The 25,328-nt window shown below is 40.3% G+C and overlaps 1 protein-coding gene across 13 annotated transcripts in view; it reads left to right on the top strand.

The window, feature by feature from the left end:
• The window catches only part of CELF2 (CUGBP, Elav-like family member 2), a 383,288-nt gene that overhangs the window by 342,645 nt on the left and 15,315 nt on the right, over positions 1 to 25,328 (top strand). For 7 of the 13 annotated variants that reach the window (XM_014949074.1, XM_014949070.1, XM_014949073.1 and 4 more), the window contains 2 exons: positions 992 to 1,126; positions 22,935 to 23,066. In XM_014949074.1, the coding sequence (XP_014804560.1) occupies positions 992 to 1,126; positions 22,935 to 23,066 (267 nt within the window). The remainder of the gene's footprint in view (positions 1 to 991; positions 1,127 to 22,934; positions 23,067 to 25,328) is intronic. The other 6 variants (XM_014949080.1, XM_014949076.1, XM_014949079.1 and 3 more) reach the window with 1 other exon arrangement.

Below are 25,328 nucleotides of genomic sequence, written 5' to 3'. Positions count from 1 at the left end.
TAGTCTCTTGCTGAAGCAGTTCATCTTAGAAAGTGCTTTGTCTAGTCCAAGGCAACAGGTAGGTACTTTTGAAGGCCTCTGGAGAGGCAGATTCCTGTCACTCTGATTTAAGTCAAATGAATGCCATTTGCTGTTCTTTAATCATCTTTTTTTTTTTTCTATTTCACATAAATTCTATTTATTGTCTGTCCTTTTTTACTTGCCATCTAAATTGAAACTTACTACCAAAAATTGAAATTTACTATTTAAATGCATCCATTTCTTGAAGGTCCTCATTGAAATGCAGGTACACGTCTCCCCCCCCACATCTTCTGAAATGGTTAAGTGACAGATGACTGAGTAAACTTGATACCACAGTCCAGACCTTTTGGCCTGAAAGTCCCTCCCTTGGTGATGGCTCTGTGATCAGACTGATACTAATTTGATGTTCTTAGTTCACATGTGTTTTTGTGAAATGAACCATCAAAAGGAAAATCAGCACAATTTTTGGCTACTGCATGGTGTAGCTTAGTATCTCTTAGAATCTCTATTTTTGGCTACTGCATGGTGTAGCTTAGTAGAGAGATTCTGAGGAGACACAGGAAACAAAATGTATTCATCCCAATTATATGACCCTGTCCTGAATGTGTTTTAAACGTCAGTTATCTTCCTTACACCCCCTGTTGTGTCAGGAAATAGTATTGTGTCTGGGCTTCACACAGAGTTTAAATGACTTTTAATTCTACACTTCCGTTACAGAAGAGGCACAGAGCAGGTTTAATTTTCCTGAACTATAGGCTGGTGCCTTTGCTGTATTCTCTCAACTCCAAGGTAGAGAGGTGAGAGATGCTATTTGAGGACCGTAAGAGGTGGTTCCCAGGTTATAGAAGGGAATGAAAACAAGAATTGAGTCTCTTTGGCAAGGTACATCCCATGCTCCGTGTCCATTGAAAATAGCTTTCTTTTTTTTTTAATTACATGTTTTAATTAAGCCTTTTGCTTCTCCACACAGGCATGAACGCTTTACAATTACAGAATTTGGCAACTTTAGCAGCCGCAGCAGCCGCCGCCCAAACCTCAGCTACCACCACCAATGCAAATCCTCTCTCCACAACGACTGGTGCTCTGGGAGCCCTCACAAGTCCCGGTAAGAGCAGAGTGTTTGCTTTCAAACTACAAACAGGAGAATTAACTGGAAGATGACAGTTAAAATGGTGATTCCAGGTTGTGTCTAATTTCTGTGCCCACATAAATCTGAAGATCCTTTTAATAGCTGAATACCTTCTTTGTTGGTGTTATTTTTAAGCAAATAACTACTTATTCAAGTGTTCCAACATGGGCATGTTCACCTTTCCAGACTCATTTCAGGGGCCATTAAAGCCTAATGGTCCCATCATACAAAACTACATGAAAATTATAGTTGCACAGGAAACTTAAGCTAAATTATACTTCTCAGAAAGAGTTCAGCACACGAGCCAATCCTTCCCGTCGTACAGAAAGATCAACTGAGCTGGTTCTTTTTAATCTCAGAGAGACTGATCTTTGATTCCCAGCACATCATGCACATATTGCCTTCACCCATCATGAAATTTTTGTGAAGTCCCTCTCTCTTTTTATCTTTCTCTTTTTCTTGCTGTAACCTCAGTAGAGCTTTCTTCTGGTCCAGATCAAGAATACAGTTCCAGAAGTGATATCAGATGCACAAAGAATAACACAGCCGGGTTCTGACTTGATTACACTAAGCAGAAAACAAACTTATGGGGGAATACTGGCCAGGATAAGAGGTGGTAGTACCTCAATGACCACCATGTAGACTTTCAACCATGCTTGTCCAATGTCTGCAAGACCCTAGAGAGAAATCAGGGCAAATCCAGAGTTAAGCAGCACTTCAGCATCTCCAGAATCCACAGAGAGAGATGTTGATTCAGTGTAGTTACTCTGGATTTACAGTGATGTAGCTGAGTCAAGAATCCGGCCGTTTATCTTTACATAAAGGCTGCGGGGTGTAATTATTTGCATCATGAAGTGTGTTTATTGCTGTTTTAAAAAACATTCATATTATTTTAGACACCACTAAAGAACATTTGTGTTTAATCTTGTTTAAGTGTGTATTTATTCCCCATGAAAAAGTAATTCATGGCAGACGGTTTGAGCTCGTCAGTAAGGAAAACAGTCTTCACTGCACAATAGAGCTGGGACCGAGCGCGGTGCCGGGTGTTAACGCTGGCCAACGCTTCCCGTTATATTACAGTTTTATTGTTTGTTTGGGGGAGAGGTTAAATAGAAGGCAGCTTGGCTAATACTAAGCTTGTGCAGCATTTTCCTGTTTCTGGTGTGAGCCTCGTCTCGACCTAAAAATACTATTTATTCGCAACACCTCAGAGAGGCAGGTTGGGTGAAAATAATTTTGGTTTGCTGAGATTATTTTTTTTTAAACCTGAGCAATCTCTTCCCTCCCTCCCGGAGATGGGGCTTAACGCTTTGCTAAAGGCTGGTCTCGGTGTCAGTGCTTCTGTGCTGCTCCTGTCTAAATGTCACCCGTTTATAGAAGCGGAAATGTTGCGTTTCATGCACGCTCTGTAATATCTCTGCAGTTGAGCTGCTAAATGTCTGAGTAGCCTGTCCTGCCAAAGTATGCTCAGCATTTCTTGAGCCGTACTGGAAAGACATCTCAGGACAACTCAACGTACTGCACTGCGGTGCAGAGGGGCTGGAAATGAACTTTCCTTATCATTGTTGCTCTGCAGCAAAGTGGTACCAGAACCCCAGGCAGCAGCATGTTTCCGTTGACACAGATTCATCCTTAAGGTCCACATTTTCCTCTCTCCCTCTCCAAAACAATCTTCTTATCCAGCCTGCCTGACTTGCCGTTTCCTCTTCTAACCTGGTCTTGAGGCTTCTTGAGTTCCTGGAAGGTGACTTCATCTAATGTCCAAGTCTGCAGAGGCATGTCATTAGAAAGGTGCTGGGCAGATACTTCTTTGGGGTAACTAGAGCTTAATATTGCTTGGGGGGTGGTATTGTAGAGTAGCTACCGAGGTGTTTCTAAACTGATTAATTATTTTGGCTAACACATTGAAGATGTGTTCTTTTCAAAAAATTCTAGACATTGAGCCTTTGAAATAGTGTAGACAATTGCCTTTGAAAGTCTTACAGGTAGTAGCTATACACAAGTGTTTCTAACATTAGACAGCTTGGTGTGTCAAAGAGAAAGTCTGTATTTAATAGGTCCATTGACCTATTTATGTGTACAACCAACCTAAAATCAAGCCTTATTAAAATGTCCTTCAGTTTAACCTTTCTTATCTGGTTCCACATTCTCCACCTTATTAAATATTTTGTAAACCTGAATAATATCTTCAGCGATTCTTCTCTGCTCTATGGAAAATGAATTTAGTTCGATAAAGCTTTTCATAGTAGCTCAAAGTATTTCCATTAAAACTTGAAATATGTTGGCAGAAAACATTTAAATCTGCCTTTCAGTGTGTGGATGTTTGGAGGCCTTGAGGGTATTTTTTTGGTCTAGTTTTCTTTTAATAGAACACTTCAGTTTGTTGTGTTTCATAAGTGTAAATTATTTTGTCTGATTTCAAAGCCTGCACTAAGCCCAGGAAGAAATGTTTGTCTCTCTCTAGATAATGCATTAAATTATTATTTCTCAGTTCAGAAAACTGCCCAAATCTAGGAGTGCAAAGGTACATGTTTAAATTTAATCCTTTTCTTGATTCTGTTAAAGCACGGAACAGGGGTGGGCATGAGCATGTACTTCTAGTATGCCTTAAACCATGGCAGGCACATAAATCATATCCATGTTTCTACCCATATATATCTCTCCTGAAGATCTCTTCTGAATCAATCTTTGACTAAGACCTCTTGTTCTGTCCTTTGTAGACATGTGTCATAAGAGCCCCAAAAGGTGGTTACTTCAGTTAAAATTCATTTTGCAGCTTAATTTTACATAGATAAGGTTTAGCAACCTTAGCATCAAGCTATTATGGAGGGGATGGTAGTCAGACCAACTTTGCTGCATAGGCACACACAGGAAAACAGACTGGGAAGTGAGGAACATCTGATATTTGAGGGCATCTGATATTTGAGGATGTCAAGTTTTGCTGCTGGCTTGTAATTGCAATATAGTCAAAAAGAAGAGAAAAATATTCAGCATTTAATAGTGGCTCTTCAATCTGTATGAAAGTCCTTCTTCAAGGTTTATGCAATCACATATTTCCAAACAAATTAAACTCCAATGATCTTTCCTTCATACATTCTTACTAAATAGCTTTGACCACAAGAGAGTCTGAGGACACTCATCCTCCTCCATGTGCTAAATACTTTCTCTTAGGCTTGAAACAGTATTCATTCAGAAAGAACAGAGACAATGCAATCCCCCAAACTATTAATTTTTTTATAATTGTAAATTTATAATTTCAAGTTTGCATACCCATGGAAGTCTCTCCCTACAGCATTGTTAGAAATGATTTTTTAAAAGCCTTTGCTTAAAAAAACATGAAAGATTAAGCTTTCATTTTAGTAAAAATCCCCTCAGGCAATAAATAGGTTCTTTTGTCTCTTGGCCCTGGAAAAAAAATTAAAATGGTTTAAATTGCCCATGGTTAAAGTAACTGTTTCTTGCAATTATCAGATGGTAGTGAATAAAAATGAAAATGAAATCATGAAAGAATAAAAACCAGGTAAATGCATATTATGTCTTTCATGAGTTTCTCACGGGTCTTTTGAAGACTCATTTAATCATCTTTCTTGTCTTTTATTTTGATATGATAATTGTTTCCTTTATTTACTTTAATCACCTCTATTTAGTTAATTAATTCTTCACTTTCTTTTCGTTTCACTCGCTTAGAATACTTTCCTGTTTTAAAGGCAGGTACCCTGTAGTATTTCATAACATAAGGATTTGGGCAGAGGTAGCTTTTACCTAACTCCAGGTTGTCTTAGCCAAACTCCCTTTTGGTTGGGCCCTGGAAGTTGGCATTTCCCATTAACTGGGGACGGATTTTGGAGGTACTACCTCAGGTGTAGGTATCAATACTGTAAATTTCTCAGTTTAGGCAGGATGAATCTCAGCTGTGCATCAGGAATCTTGTCCTCTCCTCAAAACTGCCCTTTTCATGTCGTCCAAATGGATCGACTAGCAAAGAGCTCACAGGGAGGTTGCTATTCCAGAGCCTGCAGAGATTTATGGTTAATTTAGTGGATGGTGGGAAGGCCTGGAGGTAGGTGTGAAGGAGGGACATGCAAGCTCAGGATCAGAGTATCTGACTGTAACACTGTCTGACATTTAATTTGCCTCAGTTGACACGCTACCCTAATTTTCCCAAGGATAATAGTGTTTACTCTGACTGTCCTGGGAGCTACAAGGTTGACATTGCGCTGTAAAACATTTCCTGATATCAGGAGTTATGAAGCTCCTGATCTTTTTGCAAACTGATATTAAACAATGGCAGAAAAACATTTTGTACTTACAGGAAGAATATGGAAGTTGGGGTTCAGACACCATTTTACTTTTTCATCTTCCCCTTTTCCATCACTGCATGGATTTTTATTGTTTAATGCCATAATGTTAGAGTCACAGAATCACATAACTTGGTAGAAACTTCCCGAGGTCCCCACTCCAGTCTCCTGGAGCAGCAGAACCATTCAGAGAATGGTGAAGGCCATGTCCAGTTGAGGTTTGAATATCTCCAAGGATGGAGATTTCACAGTCTCTGTGAGCTCATTTTAATTTTGTTTCTCAAAATTCATGCATAAATGTTTTTTCAGTAACCAGTAGGAAAGCCCTTCTGTGTGCAAATGAAGAGACGAAACATCTAATTATACATCCAAATTTATCTGCATAAACATACACAATATAACTTCTGAGCTGTGGGGGGATAGGATTGCTAAACCAGAAGCTAATTCAGTTTCAGACATGGGAGCCTTGATTTTCCGTGACATTTTCATGATTATTTGATTCTCTAAACTATTATTTATTCACACAGCTGAACTAGCTATTCATGCTTCGGTAAAAAAGCTCTTCAGGTTTATCTGCTGTGTAAACCCAGGAAGAAATCTTTCTGGAAAAAAAAAATGCTGTCAGTGTAGAAAGTAAGACTTTTTTCTTTAACAACCTCTTAAAATCCAGCCCAGCTTTTGCCATATTATATCAGAATTCAGCCATTAACTCTTATGTTGAAGAAAAGCTCTCCTAAGTACAAAGGTCTAAAAATGCTCATTTTCAGACAGATGCTGACATTGAAGAATAGCAACCCCCTAAAAGGAAGTCTGTTAAGTATAGAATAAACTGAAAAAGAGAAAAAAAATCCTTGCAGTGTCTGTCCTGTGAGAATTAATTCACCCTTTACCCCTGCTAAAAACGGAGCATTATACTTAGCGTCTGTGGTTCATTATTTTCTCTACCCCCTAATATAGCATGAAGATTGTCTTTGTTAGTTGAAGGTATTCATGTTGTGAACACAATTGTTGAAATGTTAGAGATTTTATAGAATATACAAGATGCTTCAGCTGAGAAGCGGTGAAGAATGTTCAAATAATCATTCTTAGAAGATTTTCTTTTTGTTCACTTCAGTACAATACGTTTTTCTCCAATCAGTGGTGCAAGTCTGCCACCGTGACATTTTGTTAGAGGCCAGTACACCCACTGAGATAGCTGTGATTTGCTTCCAGGATGATCCAAAAATAACCTTACCAGTAGGTGTGTAGGAAGGTCTGGCAGTTTGCTAAAGAATGAATTGAGGTAGATTTTCATGTTGGAAAAGATCAGTTTAAAATGCAGAATGGCACTCTTCGTGTAGTACAAATTGATTACTTTTGTACCGTTTCATGTGGAATTAATGCAGGTTCCATTATTATAAAATAATTTAAAATCAGGCATCATTATTATAAAATCATTTAAAATAAGCTTTATTAGTGTTGCACTACATCAGAAGCTCTCCTAGCATAATGGTCATTATTTTTAGCATCAAGATACAGTTGATAAATATAACATGTATCTTAAACAAAGATTTATAAATAGAGTATACATGCAGTACACATACCCTGTGTATGCTTAAGCGACCCAAGTGTATGATTTTCAATTTAATATTTAAATCTATTTACGTTATTAGCACGATTATCTTAGTGCTCTGAGTACAGAGCAGTCCAATGCCTTAACCCTGGTCTCAGCACCAAATTTTTATACATATGTGTTTGCAAGGAAGCTATGGAAGAAAATTGTGCCTTAGCGTGCCCACCACCCGGTGCCTGTCACTTGGCTGCCTACTTCAAGGAGATTTGTGATGAGAGAAGTGTGTTTCTGAACTCTTGTGTCTTCAGCTGGGCTTACCCACATAGTGTTAAGTTTCTGGGTCTGTGGTTAGGCTCCTAAATAAGTGAATTGATTTGACTGCTCTTTGTGCCCAGAGATTATGCTACTTCTTGGAGAGATACGTTGGTACTAAGCCCATCTGTTAATTAGGTCACCCTTAAACAGGCGTCCAAACACAAGTTGGAGCCAAAAATAGGAAACTGTGCATGTATTTTTGACCTATATTTGTATTTTCAATAATGCTTCAAAATATCTTAAGTGACTAAAGAAGAGAAGAGTAGTAATTGTGGCTACACATCTCCCAGAGCCCCAGTACTGTAAAAGGAGAGGTGAAGGGTGATGAATTCCCATGGAGCCTCCCTGGAAGAGCGCTGGCTCTCCCTGGGCTCCTCATTTGGAAGAAACAAGCCAGCGATAACCTGAAGGACGCCGATGGCAGCAGACAGGCCATCAATTAACTGGAATGACTTGTTTGCAGATTTGTCCCTTAAAACGTAGCAGGTCTGTGTATATTCTCCTAGCAAATTGGTTTCTGAGCAGGTGTGTATCAATTCAGCCTAAAGGCACTGAGGGAAGTTCAGTAACTAAATGACTGGGCTCAGGGTGGGCAGAACCTGCCAGTGGAGAAGGGTGAGGCGGCCCCACAACTGCAGAAAGAGACGTTTTGCAAAAGCTCCTTGCCTCTTCTTTAGAATCGACATTATCAGTGTGTCAATTTTTGGCACAGAAATCTCTGGCTGTTTCCTCAGAATTGCATAAATACCAAAGTTGTGTGCAGAAGGACAGAAACACAGCCATATTTTTCAATGAAGCTCTGCTAGTTAATTCTTTGGGTTTTGTTTTTTGTGGTTTTTTTTAGGAAACAGTGTACAGTGCTAAACCGTGGATTAGTAGGATCTAATTCAACAGGATACATGTTTGTTTTTTAAACATTAGTACATTATCATCTTCCTAAAGTATTAAATCCATTGCCTTAGCACACTTCAGGATTTACTTTGCTTGCAGTATACAAATAACGCTTTGTAATACATTATATTTTGAAAATGTCTCTCTACCCAATTCTTAATCTCTACTTCAAGCCACAAGAATCCCAGTTTGTAAAAAAAAAAAGCTATCTTTCTTTCTGTTACTATTCCAAGTTCATTCAGGGTTGTTTTCTACTAAAGAAACATGATACTAGCAGCTTGGCTACACAGGTAGATATGTGAGCTTATATGCTATATATCTTACAAGAAGTTCCAAGAGGAGAAAATGCTGGAGTTCATAGTATTCAAGAAATAATATAGATCGTAGCAAAACTCATGCACTTGAAAGAGCTTTCAACTTTTTAAGGTTTAGCACTGCCAGCACTGCTCCTTCAACCCTACAGAATTGTGCATATGTCCATGGATACACAGAGTCTGTTTTCCTAAGGCAGGATAAATTGTGGAACATAATAGGAATTAGAGTTTGTGATTTCTTTAACCTAATTATTTCAGCATTGTCTGAAAAGAGCTGGTTGGTTGAATATGAGGAGGCTGATTTATTTTATGCTTTGGCCAAACAAAAATATCTCCAACTGCACACCCTTGGCTGCCTTTGCTGTTTGCAGAACAAAAATGTGCAATATGAACAAAAAGAACACATTGATCTACATATGACTTTACAAATGGCCTGCAAAGGACCTGGCTGAGTAATTTTACATGAGACAAGATAATCCTTGAGTTCTACAGCTTACAGGGGTGAATGACTATATCTTGTTCTGTGCTATTACAATAAGGTTGTGCTTGTACACCCCACTAAAAATCCTTTCTTCCATGGGAGTTATTATTCATGCACTTTGTGAACTCATTACTCCTTTACCTACAGACTCAAACTTTCAAGATATAGTTTATCTCATCTCTTTTCTAAAACACCATGGGTAGAACTCCAAATTGTCTAAAGTAAACAAATCTTTTAGGCACATCTTGCAGCAATGGAAAGAGGAACACCTCCTAAGGACTATTTACATGATCTTGAGACAGATGTATTAGAGAGGTGAAAACGAAGATGAATCAGGCCATCCTCTCCCATATACTAGAATTTGAATTGCCACATATGCATGTAATTAGCACTCTTGAAACAAAAGCATTGCTTGCCTTGAACTCTACTGACACTCTTTTCTAATGTAGAGATGCAACTGCTTGTTGTTTGTTATTGCTTAGTGGTGAAAGTATGTCAGAGACTTTGCAGGCACACAGGGGGCAGCGTGAAGGAACCTGTACTCCAGGCAGGAGATCCTGGCCTCAAGTAGAGCCTTATTGATTCTAGATCAGAAATTATTTGGAAAGTGATTTAGAAGTGGTTGTATGCTGAAGTGGCTCCACATGGAGGTCATTTCAGCATCAGGGCAGGAGCCCTTGAACAATAGCTCGTTCCAAATAGTGTGAGATAGCAGTAATAAACATGAGAGCACAGCTGGAAGTTCCCTGTAGAAATGCTAATGTTCTGGTTTTGATGTGAACTCAGTGGTGCTTCGATGAACACAGGCCACAGCCCTTGGCCCCACTGAGTAAAAGAGAGTCATAAATGCTCAGTAATTATTCTTTGTTTTCTTCACATTATGGGGTTTCAATTTGATTGGATTTCAGTTTGAGTTACAGTTGGAAATGTCTAGTGGGCAGCTATAAAGTTTAACCCAAGCCAGTCCTAGCCTTCTCTTCCCCAGCCTCTCTTTAAAGTACTTTCCACCCAAAACCAAAAGCTATTTATCACTGCGGTCTGCTGGGGAGAACACGTGAGGTGTTGCAGGCACAGTGCTGAAATAGGATATGTGGCATGGTGTTTACACTAGAGCTGGATGGTCTTCACTGAGCAAGACATTTCAACAAAACAGAAGCATCAGTGTGGAATTAGCCCAGAATATTAACTTGCTTTTTACTCTGTCTCTCCATCTTCATAATCTCACAGGAAAATGAACCCTTAAATACAATAGTCTAGATCCACAAAGATATACCCATTCAATAAACCCTTGTTTCCTAAAATACCTTCTGGTGGATAAATAGTTTTGGAGGAAACTTGTGGAACATAAGACTAGAAAGCTACAAAAATAGACAGCTGATAAGTTTGTCTGCCTTACCTGTAGTACCTTTACATGTTCTCTTTTCTCCTTCTTTGCACTTCTCTGGAAGGTCCTTGGTGTAGACACTGTAATTTCAAGACAATCAGAAATATCAAGTTAGGCTATGATATAAATGACATAAGTCATCAAGATAAATGACCCTGATTTTCACTTGTCCCAAGCTCACAGAGCTTCCTTAGCTCTCTAATACGCACACACAACTGAAGAGTATGGATTTATGAGTTTAAAGTTAGTCTCCAGTTCTTGAAGATGTTGGCTGCTTCTGAATTTGCAAAGAATTGGAATGATTTGGTTCACCTCCCTGTGTTTTCTTTTTTACCTTGTGTAAGTGAATGTACTCAACGGACTTAGTAAAATATTTCTGTTTTCAGAAAGCTAGCTTCAGCCTGAAAGGATTGCCATAGGGAAAGACTCTCCTCCTCTCCCACTCTGTCTTGCTTAGTCACATTTGCACGTGCGTGCACACAAACGCATAGAAGTGGCCAGATGTTGAGTGAATGCTGCTCTCCCTTCCTCCTTTCCTCACTGGCGCTTCTCTTTTCCTGTACCCAAGAAGATATGGACAATCTTTCACAGGAATTGTTCACCTGTGAGTAATGAAGAAGTAGAGGGACACTGACTTATTTGAGAAAGGCTGTGATATTAGTAGATGTCTTTCTATATTGTCATTCTAGTTTCCCCCTGACTCTTTCTTGCTCTCTTGCTTTTCTGGTGCTCTTTCCCTGGAGTGTGTCTGTCACTTTTATTTTATTTTATCCAAGCACAAGCAGAGCACTTAAACTTACCAGAATCTTCCTTTTTGACATGTCAGACAGCACTTCCAAGATACCAGAAAATGAGCAAGTTTTTACTTCTCTCTCTCCCCGAGTGGTAATGTGTTTGTCAGAGTACCTTATGGAGAATTAACCTCCCCAGACTAGGAAAATCCACCTCTCCTTTGCCAAAAATTGCCCCAGGAAACAGGTGCATGCTGGTGCTGTGTTAGTGACTGGGAGACCACTGGGTTGTGCAAGGGTGAGTACTCGGATTGGCTGGAGATCACCATAAAGGGCAGACAATTTAATGCCAATCACACATGCTAGTTAGATTAGAATACTGATGAGCCCTTTTGAAAGGCCAACTGCATCTTCTTTCAGCAAAAATATTAAAATGCCCCCCTTTTCCCCACTTCCTCCCCCCCCCCGACTCTCCAGAAGAATAAATTAAAACTTGGAGGTGTGGTTATTATCACAGAATAATTAGACCCCATGGGATTAGAGACACTCAACGTTTGTTAATGCCCCTGGGTTGTGATTATCTAATAATGATGATGCCTCTGTCATCGCTTAATTATTCTTCCCCTTTAAAATGTTCCTTATGCAGTCAGAGCCCGTAGAGTGTGCTCATTTCAGACAGAAACACAACTGCAAATTCCTGAGAGCGATGTCACATGGGTGGTGTGATTGACTTCTCCACTTCTCGGTTTTGATGTGAACTCAGTGGTGCTTCGATGAACACAGGCCACAGCCCTTGGCCCCACTGAGTAAAAGAGAGTCATAAATGCTCAGTAATTATTCTTTGTTTTCTTCACATTATGGGGTTTCAATTTGATTGGATTTCAGTTTGAGTTACAGTTGGAAATGTCTAGTGGGCAGCTATAAAGTTTAACCCAAGCCAGTCCTAGCCTTCTCTTCCCCAGCCTCTCTTTAAAGTACTTTCCACCCAAAACCAAAAGCTATTTATCACTGCGGTCTGCTGGGGAGAACACGTGAGGTGTTGCAGGCACAGTGCTGAAATAGGATATGTGGCATGGTGTTTACACTAGAGCTGGATGGTCTTCACTGAGCAAGACATTTCAACAAAACAGAAGCATCAGTGTGGAATTAGCCCAGAATATTAACTTGCTTTTTACTCTGTCTCTCCATCTTCATAATCTCACAGGAAAATGAACCCTTAAATACAATAGTCTAGATCCACAAAGATATACCCATTCAATAAACCCTTGTTTCCTAAAATACCTTCTGGTGGATAAATAGTTTTGGAGGAAACTTGTGGAACATAAGACTAGAAAGCTACAAAAATAGACAGCTGATAAGTTTGTCTGCCTTACCTGTAGTACCTTTACATGTTCTCTTTTCTCCTTCTTTGCACTTCTCTGGAAGGTCCTTGGTGTAGACACTGTAATTTCAAGACAATCAGAAATATCAAGTTAGGCTATAATATAAATGACATAAGTCATCAAGATAAATGACCCTGATTTTCACTTGTCCCAAGCTCACAGAGCTTCCTTAGCTCTCTAATACGCACACACAACTGAAGAGTATGGATTTATGAGTTTAAAGTTAGTCTCCAGTTCTTGAAGATGTTGGCTGCTTCTGAATTTGCAAAGAATTGGAATGATTTGGTTCACCTCCCTGTGTTTTCTTTTTTACCTTGTGTAAGTGAATGTACTCAACGGACTTAGTAAAATATTTCTGTTTTCAGAAAGCTAGCTTCAGCCTGAAAGGATTGCCATAGGGAAAGACTCTCCTCCTCTCCCACTCTGTCTTGCTTAGTCACATTTGCACGTGCGTGCACACAAACGCATAGAAGTGGCCAGATGTTGAGTGAATGCTGCTCTCCCTTCCTCCTTTCCTCACTGGTGCTTCTCTTTTCCTGTACCCAAGAAGATATGGACAATCTTTCACAGGAATTGTTCACCTGTGAGTAATGAAGAAGTAGAGGGACACTGACTTATTTGAGAAAGGCTGTGATATTAGTAGATGTCTTTCTATATTGTCATTCTAGTTTCCCCCTGACTCTTTCTTGCTCTCTTGCTTTTCTGGTGCTCTTTCCCTGGAGTGTGTCTGTCACTTTTATTTTATTTTATCCAAGCACAAGCAGAGCACTTAAACTTACCAGAATCTTCCTTTTTGACATGTCAGACAGCACTTCCAAGATACCAGAAAATGAGCAAGTTTTTACTTCTCTCTCTCCCCGAGTGGTAATGTGTTTGTCAGAGTACCTTATGGAGAATTAACCTCCCCAGACTAGGAAAATCCACCTCTCCTTTGCCAAAAATTGCCCCAGGAAACAGGTGCATGCTGGTGCTGTGTTAGTGACTGGGAGACCACTGGGTTGTGCAAGGGTGAGTACTCGGATTGGCTGGAGATCACCATAAAGGGCAGACAATTTAATGCCAATCACACATGCTAGTTAGATTAGAATACTGATGAGCCCTTTTGAAAGGCCAACTGCATCTTCTTTCAGCAAAAATATTAAAATGCCCCCCTTTTCCCCACTTCCTCCCCCCCCCCGACTCTCCAGAAGAATAAATTAAAACTTGGAGGTGTGGTTATTATCACAGAATAATTAGACCCCATGGGATTAGAGACACTCAACGTTTGTTAATGCCCCTGGGTTGTGATTATCTAATAATGATGATGCCTCTGTCATCGCTTAATTATTCTTCCCCTTTAAAATGTTCCTTATGCAGTCAGAGCCCGTAGAGTGTGCTCATTTCAGACAGAAACACAACTGCAAATTCCTGAGAGCGATGTCACATGGGTGGTGTGATTGACTTCTCCACTTCTCCCCCACGCCCATGTTTATAATCCTCATTTCATAAGCTTCATCATTACTATACTTGAATCGCTCCTCTTTTCCGTAGGAGACATTTAATTTGCGAGTTTAGGAGAAAGATTTGGGGCCTCCATGTCTTTAAAACAATCAGTTGTTGTTAGTGCTACACGAAGAGAATACACCTTCATCAATTGACCTTAAAAATTTAAAATCAGATCTGGCCAGAATCTGCATAACACCAGATTCCCTACAGTTGGGTGCCTTTCTTCTCTGTTTAAGAGACTATCGTAACCAAAATAAGATGTTGTAAATCAGACCAAAGTTGGAAGCTTTGCATAGACTTTGTCCAACACAACTAAACTTTGTCCAATATCTTTAGTCTTTCACTCAGGCCAGCAGGTGTTCATCTTGTTTAAATGCAGTTTGCAAGACGTTGTTCCAAATATCATTGGGTGTTGCAACTACAGATTAGAAAAAAAACAGGGAACACAGCCTTAATCTGATTATCCTTAAATCCAATGTTGTCTCTTAGCTTTATTATCCCTTTTGTACTAACAAAGGGACAAAGGAATATTCTGTTTACCCAAAAGATTTTGAGTAGTAAACAAAGATTTTAAATTCAACTTGCTAAAATTAGAGATTTTTACTTCGGGTTTAATATTTCTTTTCCTTTTTTACCCAACTCGTTGTTTTTCCATCACTGGCTAGGGACATGTAAGAAGTATTAAAATATTTTTTATTTTATTTCCTTACTGCATTTACTCTCTTTGCATAATTTCTTTATATGCTTTCTTTCCATTCTACTATGATTTTATTTTCTGTTGCACATTGCTAAATCTAAAGGAATCATCCAAGGTCAGGACCTCCTTTTGTTAGATGTAGGTCTAGCCCTGGAAGTTTTACACACAAAATAGCTGTGGCAGACTAAAATCAGAAGCACAGCCAAGAATTAAGTGGCACGTTCGGTGTCAACTACTATTCCTGCAAACAGACCCAAAAACAGAAGTCAGATCTCCTCTTCAGTTTTCTGCCAACACATCTTCATTCTTCAGCTTTCTTTCACTCTGCCTCAGTGTTACCTGACTTTTTTCTATTTTGCCACTACACTGTTCTACTTTTCATAGGTTCATAGAATAATCAAGGTTGGAAGGTCCCTCAGGAGGACTGTAGTCCAAGCCCCTGCTCAAAGCAGGGTTAGGCGTGAGGTGAGATAGGGTTGCTCAGGGCTTGATCCAGTCAAGTCTTGAAAATCTCCAAGGACAGGGACTGGGCAGTCTGGGTAATCTGTTCCAGTGCTTGATAGTCCTCATGGTACAAATGTTTTTGCTTATATCTGGACGGAAACTCTCTTATTTCAGTTTACCTCTCATCTTCCCACCATGCTCTACTGGTCTATCTAGCTGATGATCTCCTCATAAGTACTGGAAGGCTACTTATGTCCACATGAAGCCATATCTTCTCCAGCTGAACAAGCCCAGCTTGTTACAGGATGAGTGCTCCAGCCCCTGACTATCGTGCTGGCCTTCCACTCAGCTCCCTCCAGCTGATCAATGTTTTCCTTACAATGAGAAGCCCAAATCTGGATTAGTATTTAGATGTGATCTAACAAATGCTGAATAAAGAAGAAAAATCACCTGGGTCTCCTGGCACTTCTCCTGTTCCAACAGCTCAGGATGCTGTTGGATTTCCTCTCTGCCAGGGCATGCTACTGGCTTGTGGTCATCTCCTACCAGGACCCCCCACAGTCCTTTTCAGCCGAGTTCCTCCCCAGCCCATCCATCCCCAGCCTGTGTCAATGAAAGGGATTATTCCTTCCCAGGTGCAGAACTTCACATCTGTCCTTGTTAAATTTCATAAGGTTCCTGTTGGCCAACTCTGCCTGTCTGCATCCCTCTGAATGGCACCCATTAGTCAGGAGCAGATTAAGTCAGATCTATTTTATCTAGTCCTTGAAGTCAGTGAGCTCAGGAAGGCAGCAGAAAATGAGAAATACACCCGAATTCAGTACAAGAAAGAGGATTCTGGACTCAGACAACTGCCAATACAGATTTGACAGGAGTGTCTCCCAAAAGAGAACATGTTTTCTCTGCAACTTCTCATGCTTAAAGTCATAGAGGTACTGAACGTTAAATTTGTAGGTGACATTGATCCCTGGTGCAGTACTATATCGTCTTAACTGGAGAAAAAATAAGTGCTTTGAACACTGAGTTATTTAAACTCTCCATTAAGTAAAATAACAAGAAAGTTGTGGTTCACAGCCGAGCGGTGTGGTTTGCTTTTTAACACATGCACATCCTCCACAACTGAGTAAGCAGGATGTGACCGGAACGCAGATAAGCGGGTAGCAGAAACCAAAGCAAACGTTGAGCTTCCTGTCGCGCCATGCCTTAGGTAGTGACAGGCAATTTTGGAGTGGAACTGAGAGCTGCCTAAAGGAAAGGTGTCAGCAGGGATGACACAGTTACTGTTGTGAATCTCTATGGGGAAAAACCCAGTGTAGTTAAGCCGGTCTTGGAGCTGCCCTGAAGCCCTGCAGCACCAGAAAGCTGGTTCTGCTCCAGAAACAAGCTGCCGTCTTCACATGGGTGAGGTGGGTGAAAGTCTACAGCAACCCTCCATGCAGGCAAAGAGGTAAAGCTGCCCTTTCTTTTCTTTGTCCATTCTCTCCTTCAGTCCTGCCCTAAAACCAAAATAATGGTTCCAGAAAGAAACTTCACTTAAGTTCTTCGAGATACCCCTTTGATAGTCTTAATACCTTGGTCCCAGGCCTGGTGTGTGACTGTGTATCATTTCCAGACGGTGTGCCAGCGTTGGAAGAGGAGGAAGGGAACAGGACAGGGCAAAGAGGAATGGAGAGAGTGCACAGCCTTTGTATCACCACCCAAAAAATAGTGCCAAGTTAGCATATATGGTGTGGAGTTTCCAAGAGACTGCTTTTTTCTGTGGTATATGACTATGCTGAGAAGTCATGGGAGTTCATTATTAATTAGATGTTTACCAAAAAAATCAAGGAAAGAATGGGGTTGACTACACTCTGCAAACCGTCTCTCTGCTAAATCATAGCGGTACGAGTGTGTGGTTTGAATTTTATTCAGAGCAGTGAGAGGGAGTGTTTATCTAGTACTTTGTTGCACCACCAAGCATTCAGGCAGCCTCTCTGGACGCTCCAGTTGACCTCCTCTGTTGGGGAAGAGGATTCATTTTATAAATTGGCCCTGAGACATGAGAGAGTTGGGATTTGCCCAAGGCTCTACTAAAGACAAACATAGGTCTATGGTTTTCTTACTTCAGTAATATCTAGGATTCTAGGTATTCTAGTGCCCTTATCAACGGCACTTCTTGGTCTTTGGTGTAGGAAGTAAACAGGCATGACAAGAATGTGCCTGTGCCTCCAAGATGCCTTTCTAAGAGACAAGCCAGCAACTGGGAAGAAGAATTAGCCCTGTTTTGCAGCAAAAAACATAGCCAGTGCTTTATCCAGGGTAGCACGAGAAGTTTGAGGCAGAACTGGGAAAGACATCAAGAGCATCTAGTAGTTTAGCTCGTCCTGCATGGTTTTGTGCGGGGCCATCCTACTTTGTGTGACCTGTGTAGGTCCCCGCTGTCTGGCTCCTTTCTCTGACAGGGTGTGCTTTGCAGAATAGCACACATCCTCTGCAGATCAGCTCAGAATTGCCCAGCACAGGGCAGTTCTCTGAGCCTGAGATTTGATTGCAGTGATTAAATTCAAACTCCTGAGTTTGCATGGTTTGGCATTGGTTCTGGTGGCAGGATGAAAGCACATCCCTCCCTTTCTGATCACAGGCTTGTACCACAATGTGTGGCTAACAGGAAGGGCAGGATCCATACTACCACACATTTGCTCTCTGGATGGCCTACATCTACTTTGAGTTCACCATGTCAAACAGTGGAAACAGGGGCACCTCCAGAGGCCAATCCAGCCCATCCTGAGATAGAAATCTAAAGGTAGGTGGTTTGAGTTGGAGGTCTCTTAACCTCAGAGACAGTCCAAAAGAATAATTTTGACTAGACTAGCTTAAACTAACAGTGAGGCAGCCAAAGATGAGGAAAATAATCCCATCCACAGTATGCACAGGAAAGCCAAAGAAATATTTACACATCATTGCCTGTGCTAGATGCTGTTATCCTGAATCCAGCTTTCCAGCTGATGTAAATCCAGATGACGTAAATCTTCATGACTCTATGGACACAAACTAGCCAAAAGAATGGCCAAAAGTTTCTATGCTAGTACCGGTTGTTTTTCAAGACTGGCATAGTTATTAGTAATTGTGTTGAAATGTTATTTAAATTAAAAGGGAAATGGCTTATTGCTAGTTTAGATCTCCATTTAAAAAATATCTGACCTAAAAGGTGCTATAAGCTTTTATAGGCAGGAATAAATGTGTTGAGGAGAACAGTTGAAAATGCCACGTCCTTCCAGCCTTAAAAATCTCTATGAATGCAACATTCCTAGTTAAACACAAATATCTACTGTGTAGAGCAACAACTCCAAATGAAAATGTGTTCTCTGTATCAACGAGAGCTCTGTTAAAGAACGTATTAACCAACGGCCAAATCTCTTCATTCATAATGAAGCTGATAGCAAAAATATCATCAATTAAATGGAGGAAGCATAGTACGATCAAATGGCTGGGATGAGCAGTGATTTGGGGGTGTATTGGGGGAAGGCTGCAGCAATGCCCTTCTCTACTTCACAGCTTCTTAATAATATTATTTGTATTATTTGAAGTTTTCTGGATGTTTATTAAAGTGGAGTTAAGTTTGGAAGAAAGAGGAGGAAGGTTAACAGACTGACACAGAAATGTGGGAATAGAGGGGTCAGTGAAGAAGAAACAGTAAGGTCTCTAATAGTAAAAGAAACATTTTTAACCTTCTCACCTTTCGTGGTTGGAGATGCTGAAGTGTTCTGTTTGTGGCCTGGATGGAGAAGACAGCAGGTGACCAGCACGCAGTGTACCCGCAGGAAACAGAGCAGATTGTCCTACAGGTTACAGGACAAGCCTTTACTCTTACAAGTCTAAACTGACCTCTTTATCCAATACTGTGGTTTTGTTTTCACATATTAATAGGGTTTTAAGGTCAGTGGGGAATATGATGAACATCTTGTCTGAACTCTTGCAACAACAGCCAAAGGATTCGACCCTGTAACTCCTGCCAATAGTCTCTAATTGAGCAACAGCCTCTTTGAGAAAGTTGTCAGCTTATTCCAATAACTGATGTTAGAGAGGAAAAAGTTCCTTTGAGTAGACAAAATCTTATCTATTGTGTTCTGATGTTTATCTGGGGCTTAACATTGTGAGGGAATGATCGGTGTAGCTGGTAAAAAGCAACTCTGTACTTCACCTACTGTTGTATATTCAGCCAGTGTTCATCAGGCTGGAGCTCCAGTCTGCTGAGTCTCTCCCCCTAGCTTCAGTACTGGCCAACTCACTTAATGCTGCCCCAGAAACATATTGAGTCCCTGATATATATAGATCTTAAGGGGGGCAAGGATAAAATTCCCAGTATAAAGAGAAAAATAATACACCAAATGTTATGAGTACAGGGTGTGCCATACAAAGTGACACCAGAAACCCAGGTCACTTGCACTTTTTTCTGTGTTTTGGTTTTCCTCACTGTTGCACTAAATGCTGGTGCACCAGTAACACAGGGAGGGCAATTCCTAGCAGCACTGCAGCTCCATACATCAAGCTGTCTAAGTACCTGGAGACAGATGCCTACTGTTTATTTAGCAGCGTGATGAAGTGATTCGATTCAGAGCAGCAATATTCTGGTGTGGAGGATGGAGGGAGTTGTGAAATGTTTTCTTTTAATTTATTTGGTGGCAGGTGAACCTGGTAAGAACCAATTTATAAATTCTGTAGGTATACAATCTATTTTTGTCATCTGGACAACTAAAAGGCATAAATATAGAATAACGCTGTTCCGACAGTGAATTATACTTCCTTTGCCATTACTCTGAGCAGTTGTGGAGCCCAAGAGCTTTGCTGATGTGAGAGAGTTATGCAGGTTTCCCCAAAGTAGTGCAGACATCTATCGTTCCCAGGAAGCACATGATTTTCTTTTTTCCCTTTGGTTCAATGTATGTTACAATCTTTTAGTTGAAAGAAATTAGAAAAAGACAAAGGACAGAAGAAACTTAGTCCTTATCTTTAGATGTATTTCAACATATTTTGGGAGTGCATGAGGTAAAAACTTTCAACTGGCCTAAGCATCCACAAGTGCCCTGTAGGACTTTCTAACTTTTATTTCAACTCCCTTTAAGTTTTTTGGGGACAAGGAATACCATTGCTTCATCTGTTTCTTTTATCCATCATTTTGTGAGAATTTTTCACCTCTCTCAATATGTTGAACCTTTTATGGCCCCTTGATGATAGTATTTTAGCTTATCACTGCCTTCATCTTCATTGCATATGAGCAGGTCTCAGTCAAAGAGAAGGAGGTAACTCGTGTGGAGTCTCTCAGGAAACCTCACCCAGCAAGGTGCTGGATCTGTCCTTTGCAAGTGCCCTAACAAAAGGAGCTCCGGTATTTCTGTTCAACCCATGTTCAATAAGATAATGGAAACCACACAATTTGTGCAGTTTCTTTCTCCTCAAAGATGTAATAAGCCAAAGAGGAAAAAGCGTTGTCCCAGTAGATCTGTGAGACAGATCGCTGCTAAGCAGAAGAAATAGCCACGACAAAATGTTGATTTCTGAGGTGCTTCAGTGCTCCAACTAGTATTTTACATTGATTATATGCCAAGTCATTATTTAGGCAAGCTAGATAATCTGCATTGCAACTTCAGATGGGAGAATCACCAAGGCACCTGCTCTGTGTTTGTCTGATGGAATAGAGAAACTTGATATGAATAAAAGAAGAAAAGAGATGTTGGCCTCAGATACTGGCCATCCCTGGAGCATGTGTTTGAGCATAGTGTGAGACTATGATAAGAGCCACCACAACTCACTCTGTGGGCTGTGCAAGAGGGAAGGATTTAATCAGGTTTTTCTCCCTTCTCCAACAGATGTGTTGACAATCCATAAGCGTATGGCTCTCATTCGCAGGAGTTATTTGCACCCAAGAGCTTTAATGTAATTTTCAGGCAGCTTCCTAGCCCCCATTTCTCTCATTTCTTAAATATATGTGTTTCCTCAAGAGAAAAGGGTAATAATCCTCTGAAACAGAAATGGATGGAATTCAGCCCAGTCAAAACCAATTGGATTCTTCAGATCTGAGGTTTATATACTTCATTTAAATGATCTGCTAATGAACATGAGCAGAAACATGCAGCAGTGTTGGTCACAGGGAATTCACTGACATTCATTCACTTTGATTTTTTTCTCTCTTCTCTGTTGGTGCCCACATTATCTGACAAAAGTAGTTTTTTACTTGGGTTTTTTTTATTACTCTTTTTTTAAATCAAAGACATTATTGGCTTCTTATTGCTTTGTGGGGAGAGATTGAATAATCAAAGCTGCTTCTATCTGCAACATATGAAATTATTGAAGTTAACATTGCAGATGGTAGAGAAGTGGGGACAAGGAATGCCTCACAGAGTCTGGAACTCTCTCCTCACCCACACCAAGAGAGTCTTTTGTACTTTGAGGCCTCATGAGTGCATAGACTTTCCTTTGATGGGTCTTGAGGTTGTAAAAGTGGGTTATTTGTAGCTTAGACATTTGCCACAGGGCAAAAAAGTTGCCTACTTTCCTTACTGGATCCTGCCAATTGCCGAGACTTCATTTTCTTGAGGGTTCACTGAGTAATCTGATGTGTCTGACAGCTCAAAAGAGCATCAAGATAAAAGCGATCTTAACCATTTCACAGCTAGGGAATGAACAGGAGCACAAAAGCATGGTGTAGATATGATGTGCCTCTGGTAAATTATCAACAAAACTCTGACTTTAAATGCTCACTTTTCAGAAGATAATGCAACTTTTTAAAGGAAAAGAAAAGAAGTCGTTATGATTGATGCACTAAAATAGGGCTCAGGAGACAAGCTAAAAACCTAATTGCTTCCGCGGCATTTATGAGTGTGATTCATCTCGTACAACTTTACCTACCTGTAAGTTAAGTGTTTAATCTAGTGGTTATTCAGGATCCTTCTGTGAGAGAGATACGCATTTCTAGTTCATCCAGCCTATCCTGAATGATAGCTCTTTCTAAGGTTCTTTATCACTTTCCTATGACAAGAGAGTGAGTCTCTTTCTCTTCCTAAGCATGTGGTTTAGATGGATCCATCTCATCTGCCTTCATCATTCCCTTGGCATTGTAGCAGCAAGGACCTTTTCTCCCCCTGAGCCTCAGCTTCCCTTCTGGCAGAGCTTTTGGGATGCATATAGTATCATTTATGTGTGGATATACCTGACTAATTTTGTACAAAGGCCTGGCTAAAAGCCTGCAATAAAATGGATTGTAGTTACATTTTGTATTTGGCAGGTCATTCTTCTTTTTGTAAACTTCAAGGTTTTAAATAATGTTCATAGAGTGTCCTAAAGCAGAGCCATAATGGCATAGGGTTTCACTTTAAATAATTAAAATTTCTCTTAGAACATTTTGGGCCCAGAACAGAAAGCTGTTGAATGATAAAATTGCAAAGTAATTTTATCTTTTTTCAATGATAGAATTTTAAATGTGACAAAATCTCAATAACCTGGTTAGTTCATCTGCCTGGGATGCTCAGTTTGATTGACAAACTTTTGAGAAAGTGACTGATCCCATACTTACTGTTTCTGCATTATGTTTGCAAATAATAGCACAATGCTGAATTTTGGGATACAGTCTTCGCAGTTCAAGGCTTATCAACACTTTCCATGAACAATCATACTATTAATGTCTTGAACAAAGTTGGGCTATTGGTCTCATTTGCTGTTTTTCTTTTTCTTGCGAGTAGCTCTACTGTTCTGGTCAGCATTATTATAAGCTGTTTTGTGATCAAAATAAAGGAAAATATGGCCTTAATTTTGCCTTGCTCTTTTTTCCTTTCAGTTGCTGCATCAACTGCTAATTCCACAGCTGGTGCGGCCATGAATTCTTTGACTTCTCTGGGTACTCTCCAAGGACTGGCTGGAGCCACTGTTGGACTGAATAATATTAATGCACTAGCAGGTACCGTAAACAGTGAGTATTTATTGCTGTGGTGGACAGCCTTCCCCAGTAATCATGCCACAAAAGCTATCAATTGTAAAGCAATGATATAATTATTTTTAATCTATATACGAAATAAGGGGGTCGAGTTGATCTAGTTCCATTCATGGTACGTATGCAGTTCTGGAGCCTTTTAGTTTCACATAGGTTGCTCTGCAAAATGAAGTCCCTTGGGTCCCTGCACAAAGACTGCTTTTCTTGCAGGACATATGAAAGGTATAAGAAACATCACCAAGGATTTGGGTTATCTAGGTTATAGGAGAAGCTCCTTTTTCATTTAGGGAGGCTGACAACAGGTGCATCAATCCCCACGCACAAAACCTCGCTCAGAAATGTAGTGATAAGAAAGATGTTTGCCATGGAGGTAGTCCTTTTAAAAAGTCTGTAGGAATTATCAAATTGACTTGAGAGCAACATACTTTAAAAATGAAGGCAAGTCTTTGGTTTTTAATTGGCAAGTATAAGAGAATGATGTAGTCAGTCACCTGTAATACCAGAGCATGCACATCTGTCCTCTGACATCTTACTCAAACCCTGGCATCTCCAGCTAAGCAGATGCTGGTAGTTGTTAGAACATTCTTCCTTGGTTTTAGCCTTGGACAAGTTTTTCCTGAAGAAGAAGGATTTATTTTTTTTACTGTTTCTGCCATGATGACTTCACCTTTGCCTGCAATGGAAGAGATTTGTCCAGCTGCATTTCCCCCCTCCCTTTTTTTTTTCTTTTAGCTGCTGTTGCTCCTTGCATTTCCTTTTGCAATGCAAGGAATCTATTTGGTTATTCCCAGTCCATGACCCTTCATAATGTTTCCCCAGGAATGGATGTCCTCCTCAGTATCTTTTGCTCACTCTGGTGCTCTGCATGATGTCCTTTTTGTCACTGTTACTTGGCTGCTCTCTCGATCTTTTTGTTCTGTGATCTCTGGTTGTCATTGTTGGGAGCTGGGAAGGAAGGGGGCTAGTGGATGTCCATGTAGCAATGTTGAGTGGTTGCATGGGGTCTTGTGTAAAACAGGTCTTGCTTCTGGCAAGGACATGCATATTTCACACAAACCACGTCATAGTAAATAAGACTCAAGAACAACTTAAGAAAAGTAAGTATTAGGTCCCGAAATGGCAGATGTTATTTTCCTTTCTCATTATTACATTAGTATTAAAGCAAACCACTGAAAATGGCATGCAGAAAAAGCTAACATCTCCGCTCGTGAGCTCTCGTACTAAGAGAGCTACCCTGTCATAAGTAAGCAATCATTAAATGTCCTTTCCTGATAAACAGTTATTGTGCTTTACTTGGTTTATAAGAAGTCACAATACCAAGAGTGGAGTATGGCATCCCACTCCTTCCCTCCCACAAGTGCTAAGAACCCAGGCACACTGGAGCACTCCAAGATAATGTCCCCTTCATCAAGACCAAGGAAGAATGAATCACCTTGCTCTTGACTTTGCGTGGGAACCCTCCTGTTGCACTTCTTTTAACACCTCTCACTAGGCTAAAAGCAAAAGTTTACGTTTTCTCAGCGAGTATTTTGAGGTGATATATTTGAAAACTTACCTGCATGTGTCATTTGGGGTATTAATGACGTATTCACAACCTAGTACCAAATTTCAGCTTGTTTTGAGCCACCATTACTTCTGTGGTCTTGTGCCAACAGTGGCTTCAGTCCCAAATCTTCACGGATGTTTTTATGGACACAGAGAGTGTATGTGCCTAGAATATCTGTATGTGTATAGCACTTACAAAATGTATGTGGATATGTCTGTCTATGTATGAGAGAGATCTAAAGAGGGGAAACTGCTTCCCCACCAACCGCTGCTGTGGCACTGTTTCTCTCGAAAGTGTGACATGTATTACCCGTTTCAGGTACTTGTTATGCTAATGAGAGCGAAACATCAATCAGATTACAACCTCCCCTGCCTGTTTTAATGACGAGCCAGTGCTTTTCCTAGTGACCATGTCTGATCCAGTTGTTCACACTCAAACCTGCCCAGGATTTTGCCTTCAGGAAACCTCACGTTCAATGACTCTGATGTTTCACATTATGCCATAGTCATAAGCTCTCCAGTAAAAACATCCAAATGCCATTTGATCATGGAGGTTCCTGAAGTAATTGTTGAGTGACATGCTTCTAATTGGGGAATTAACAAGAGCGATCCAAAGCACAAGTCGAGCAGACCTTAACCCAAAAATGAATCAGAAGGTGGCACTGGGCTTGAGCATTGATTTACACATGTTGGAAG

The sequence above is a fragment of the Calidris pugnax genome, unplaced genomic scaffold (genome assembly GCF_001431845.1).
Source record: "Calidris pugnax isolate Ruff unplaced genomic scaffold, ASM143184v1 scaffold125, whole genome shotgun sequence".
Taxonomy (NCBI): Eukaryota; Metazoa; Chordata; class Aves; order Charadriiformes; family Scolopacidae; genus Calidris; species Calidris pugnax.
The sequence above is the reverse complement of the archived record's forward strand: the minus strand, read 5'-3'. Positions and strand labels throughout refer to the sequence as shown.